At 47.4% G+C, this 5,142-nt stretch overlaps 1 protein-coding gene across 1 annotated transcript; it reads left to right on the top strand.

The window, feature by feature from the left end:
• Positions 1-207: 207 nt before the first annotated feature.
• Positions 208-2,975, top strand: LOC123062063 (ras-related protein Rab7). Its single transcript, XM_044485393.1, has 7 exons — positions 208-485; positions 592-618; positions 743-842; positions 1,840-1,986; positions 2,065-2,145; positions 2,226-2,371; positions 2,699-2,975. The coding sequence occupies exons 1-7, from the start codon at positions 433-435 to the stop codon at positions 2,763-2,765; spliced, it is 621 nt and encodes a 206-aa protein (XP_044341328.1). The 5' UTR covers positions 208-432; the 3' UTR covers positions 2,766-2,975.
• The last annotated feature ends 2,167 nt before the right edge of the window (positions 2,976-5,142 follow it).

Genomic DNA, 5,142 nt, shown 5'->3' with positions numbered 1-5,142 from the left:
CATGGGATGAAGAGAATGATAGATTTTTCAAGGATTGGATTGTATTTTTTTTTCTCCTTTTCCTTCTGAAAATTACTATTAATATTGATGTTTGATTAATTTAGATTTAGAAACATGATTACACTAGTACTAAGATTGCTCGATCTCCTTGACAGCCGGCGGTGGTTGCATCTGCACCAATCATCAGACTCCAAAACTACTACTCCCGGAAAGCTTCCAGTCAAACGGGAGCAGATGCTACGCGTCCCATCCCTGTGGTCTGTCCTGTTGCCAAACGCACCCTTGTTCCCCGCCTGCGACGGCAAGGCAGCAAACGCGATTACGCAAGCTTAGGTTTCGTCTCTCCCTCCTCTGTCCCCTCCCCACCTCGTGCCCCACCCTACCTCCGGCGCGCGACGAGCGCGAGCAAGAGCGCTTGGTAGATAGATCCCGATGGCCTCGCGACGCCGCACGCTCCTCAAGGTCATCATCCTCGGCGACAGCGGGTTGGTGGATTCGGATCTCCCGTCCTCCTTTTAGGCTATTGCGGTATTGCCTCTTCCAGTGTTCGCTCTGCTGACTGACTTTTTCTGCTGATTCACCGCGATCCAGGGTTGGGAAGACGTCCTTGATGAACCAGTATCCTGCAATTTGAGTCGCCGTGGACTGATCACTTCGGATTGCTTGCCCCCCCTTTTTGTCGAGGTCGTATAGTGTTGGATTTTGTTTTGTTTGTGTTTTCCTGAGCTTTGATGCAATTCAGATATGTGAACAAGAAGTTCAGTAACCAGTACAAGGCTACCATCGGCGCGGATTTCCTCACAAAGGAGGTGCAATACGAGGATAGGCTCTTCACTCTGCAGGTATTGTGCCTTCTTTTAGCAATTCAGCCTATGTGGTCCTGTAACGATGCTTGGAGCAAGTCATTCTTTTTGGACAACGTACTCTTGCAATTGCATCGAGTATCTTTATCTTTGATTTTTGAATCTCTAGATGCATTTTATTCATTCACCTTTTGTTATGCTCTGGGGGTAAATTGATATCAAAAGAAAACGTATTTGCTAATGCAGAATCGCCTATGATGGTTAAAAAAGAGTCAGTGTTGTCAGTACAGTAAAAGATTACCTAATACTGCAAGTTATCCATCCAAGTGTCAAGTTGGTACTCTAATTTTGTTTCTTACCATCGGAATCATAAATCATTTTCTGTAACTAGCATTACCTTAATTACCAGTAAAGATAGTTTGCATCTGTTAATTTTTAACTATATAAGCATGTAGTATCACCATAGACCCTCTTCCCTTTCCTCTTAACACTGTGCATTTGAGTTGTTGCCTTGTTGGGAGCTGGGGTGTCTCTACTTTATCACAGAAGGAAGAGCTACTAAATGGAAAATTAAATATGCAACCCATAATGTCGGTTTCCGGTTTTTTGATTCAGAAAATTCTTCAGTGCCTATCAGCGTAGTGACCCATATGCCAGTTTCCATCACAAAAGAAATATGCAACCCAGTGACCCATATGCCCATAGTTTCCATCACAAAAAAAGGTGCAGTATGGATAATTAAATATGTGACCTATATGCCAATTTCCATTTTTATGAATAAGAAGATAATCCAGTGTCCATTCTGCTAGAAGTTCACTACAGTAAGATCTGATGGACATGGAATTATCATTGGCAACATGTAGCCCTTCTTTCTCTCATTCAAATACATGTATCGCTTTTCTTAAAGGTGGTAGTTGTTGAATCTCTAATTAAGTACATTTATATGGTTCTTAATAATTATATGATTTTTAGTTTGAATATGCTTAGCTCTTCTGCTGCTTTATAAATGATGATAATTCACATTCTCTCTCTGTAGATATGGGATACTGCTGGACAGGAAAGGTTTCAGAGTCTTGGTGTTGCATTCTACCGTGGAGCAGACTGTTGCGTTCTAGTTTATGATGTCAATTCAATGAAATCATTTGATAATCTGAACAACTGGCGCGAAGAATTTCTGATCCAGGTGAAGATTTCTTGTTGCTTATAATGAGCAACACAGTATGATTGGATTTCTGTCTCACCTACAAATCCAACTTTTCAGGCTAGTCCGTCTGATCCTGATAACTTCCCTTTTGTTCTGCTGGGAAACAAAGTTGATATTGATGGTGGCAATAGCCGCGTGGTAATTAGCATGACTAATTTTCTTCTCAAAATTATTTTCAAGCCATGCTCTGCTAACGGACTTGTCTACTGCCATCTTAGGTCTCTGAGAAGAAGGCAAAGGCTTGGTGCGCCTCAAAAGGCAACATCCCTTACTTTGAGACATCTGCGAAAGAAGGGACAAATGTAGAAGACGCTTTTCAGTGCATTGTAAAGGATGCTCTGAAGAATGAACCAGAAGAAGAATTGTAAGCGCGTTCTCTTGCTTGCTCAGTACTTGAGTATCTGTTTAATACACATATAGGTAGAGGATTTGGATTTACTATTGTTTAAACATATATGCATTGATGCGATCATATGTTATTTTTGAATTGCTAGCTTACCCATGTCAGCCTTTTTTGCTTCACCATCTTTTGGTCCGTTGTTTTCATGACATGTACTTTAGCTAGGGTGTGAGGGATTGTTTTGTTTCATGAAGGGTGGCTGAAAGCCTCAAGTTGTGTTTTATTTCGTTAGCACGCTATCATGTTTATTCCAAAAAAAATGCAACTGACAACCTTAAACTTGTCATGTAGGTACATTCCTGACACTGTCGATGTGGTGGGTGGCAACCGCACCCAAAGATCATCAGGCTGCTGCTAAGCCATGCCACGCCATGGCCGTAGCAACCATTGAACATGCTGTCTTTCCTGCCTGTATAATATCATGTTATTCTGTATTCCATTTGTGACTTGACCAATCACCCCTTCGGTACGAAATCAAGGATCGATGATCTGTCCTGTTCTGTCTGTCATCTTGTATGTTGTGTAGTTTGTTGTGAATGCGGCGGAATGAATAATATTGTCCGGACAATGGTTCCTCCGTCTGTGTATGTGTGGAGCTATCCCCAAGAGTGGGGGCACGTTTTGGAATGCGTGGTCGGCACGGGTGCTCTATCCCTTATCTGTGACCAGGCAAGTTCAGACTGCAAATTTTATCTTTACGAAGGATATTTAGATGCCATGCTAAGGGATCTCAGGATCTGTCACTATCATTTGTACAGATCAGAAACCCCAGTGAAGTAAAAGAAACCAATAATTTGATGGACTCGCTTTTGCTCCGCTTTTCTGCAATTTTTGTGTCTTCTCCGTACTTTTCCCTTCCACACGATCTTTTTGATCTGCTAGAAGAAGGTGCATGCGTTCTTCATCTTCCCTGCTCTTTTGGGCCCACTTTGATTCAAAGGATTTTGGAGCATTGAACTCCTTAGGAATTTGGGGGGTGACGCATGCGGTTCATGTAGCCCTAAAACGCCCTCGGTCGCTCCTGCCTAGGGTGACTCGAGGGTTCCTCCTCCCGCAACCAAAGCGCCGTCGTAGTTCATCTCCTCCCCCGCGTTGCCGCTGGAGGAAGCCGCCGGGCGAAGCCCGCGCGGCTGACGGTGGCGGCGGGGATCTCTCTCGCGGCATCCCTTGATCTGCAGGCGGCAACATTTGGTGGAGGCCGCCGCGACCCGATCTGTGCGGTGGGCGTACGGGGTGGGTCTCGGCGAACGGTGGTAGGCTGTGGGGATCGGACCTCGTCGGGCGGCGGGCCTAGCCAGGGTCGGTGGATTCGTCCATATCGGCCCATCTATTGGCTTCGTCCAAATCGAGGACTGGTCAAAGGGCGACGTCATCTCCGCGGCTTTCAGCGTTGCCGGCGCCTTCAGCCACGCGATGATGAGGTGCCATCGGGCGGCAACCGTGGAGCAGCGTGACCTTCCTATCTCGAGGGTTGAGCCCCATGGCACTCTCTTCTCTGTAGGCTCTGGTTGACAACTCGATTGCAGGATCCGGAGCAAACAGAGATTGGTGGTGTAGGATTGGAACCGGAGGAAACTTTGGTCGGCTGGTTCGGCCCGTCAGCGGCGACGTCTTTAAGCGTCGTTATCCTCCTTGGAGGCGAAGCTGGGGTCCATCCTATCCACCCCTGACCCCCTCCTCCCGGACGAAAGTCCAAAGTCCGCGTGATTGGGCGGCGGCGACGCCTTGCGCGTCGTAACCTTCATGAAGGCGCCGTCTGGGGAGGCTTGGGTGTTCAAGAGAGGGCTATTCTGGCAGTGGGCTCCGGGTGGCATGGGGCGGTGGCGGTGGTGCGGAGGTTCGCAGGTGGAGCGGCATGTCATCTTTCACGTGAAGACGACGAGTATTGGCGGCACTGTGCAGCTGGATCTCAATGACAGATGTGTCTAGATGGGCGAGGGCGTGGCGTTGGCATTGTTTGGCGCCGTGGCGGGATTGACGGCAGGCCTGGCAAAGTTGATGCATCAGTACCTAATCTGAAGAGATCGGTGGAAGATGGTGGCGACAACCCAGAGTGCGTCAGACCGGTTTGTGCCCCACACTCGGCATGTGGCTTGGTTGGGGTCCTCGACTTTAGATGTTAGGCTTAGGTGAGAGGTCTGGGTATTCGGCTTAGACTTACTGCACCCCTTCATCAATTGGATAGGAATAGTGGCAGATGTTGCCAAGATGGTGGATTCACACATATTGATGTTGATGTATTACTTTGTAAGGTCTTCATGAATAATTCATAAAATGGCTGCATTCATCTCCTAGTTGCAAACGCCGGTGGTCATCCTCCTTTAAAAAAACCCGCCGGGAGTCCCCCGAGCTCCCCTGCCCCTTGTAGCTATCGGAGAAGGCCGCTTGGTGAAGCTCTAGCGGCAGGGTCTTTTCTGCACGTTTACGGAGGAGCGGCTCCAGGCTTGGAGGTGAGGTGGAAGCTTTCCATGGTCGCCTAGGGGTAGTCCGATGATGAAGATGACCTTTTTATTCGTGCTCGTGCCACAAAATCATAGGAAGTTGGTGGGATAGAGGGGGACTATAGAGTGTGAGATGGCCAGATGTGTTGGGGAACGTAGTAATTTCAAAAAATGCCTACGCACACGCAGGATCATGGTGATGCATAGCAATGAGAGGGGAGAGTGTCGTCCACGTACCCTTGTAGACCGTTAAGCGAAAGCGTTATCACAACGCGGTTGATGTAGTTGTACGTC

Source organism: Triticum aestivum, chromosome 3A (assembly GCF_018294505.1).
Source record: "Triticum aestivum cultivar Chinese Spring chromosome 3A, IWGSC CS RefSeq v2.1, whole genome shotgun sequence".
Classification (NCBI taxonomy): domain Eukaryota; kingdom Viridiplantae; phylum Streptophyta; class Magnoliopsida; order Poales; family Poaceae; genus Triticum; species Triticum aestivum.
This window is presented reverse-complemented; position numbering and strand designations above follow the sequence as displayed.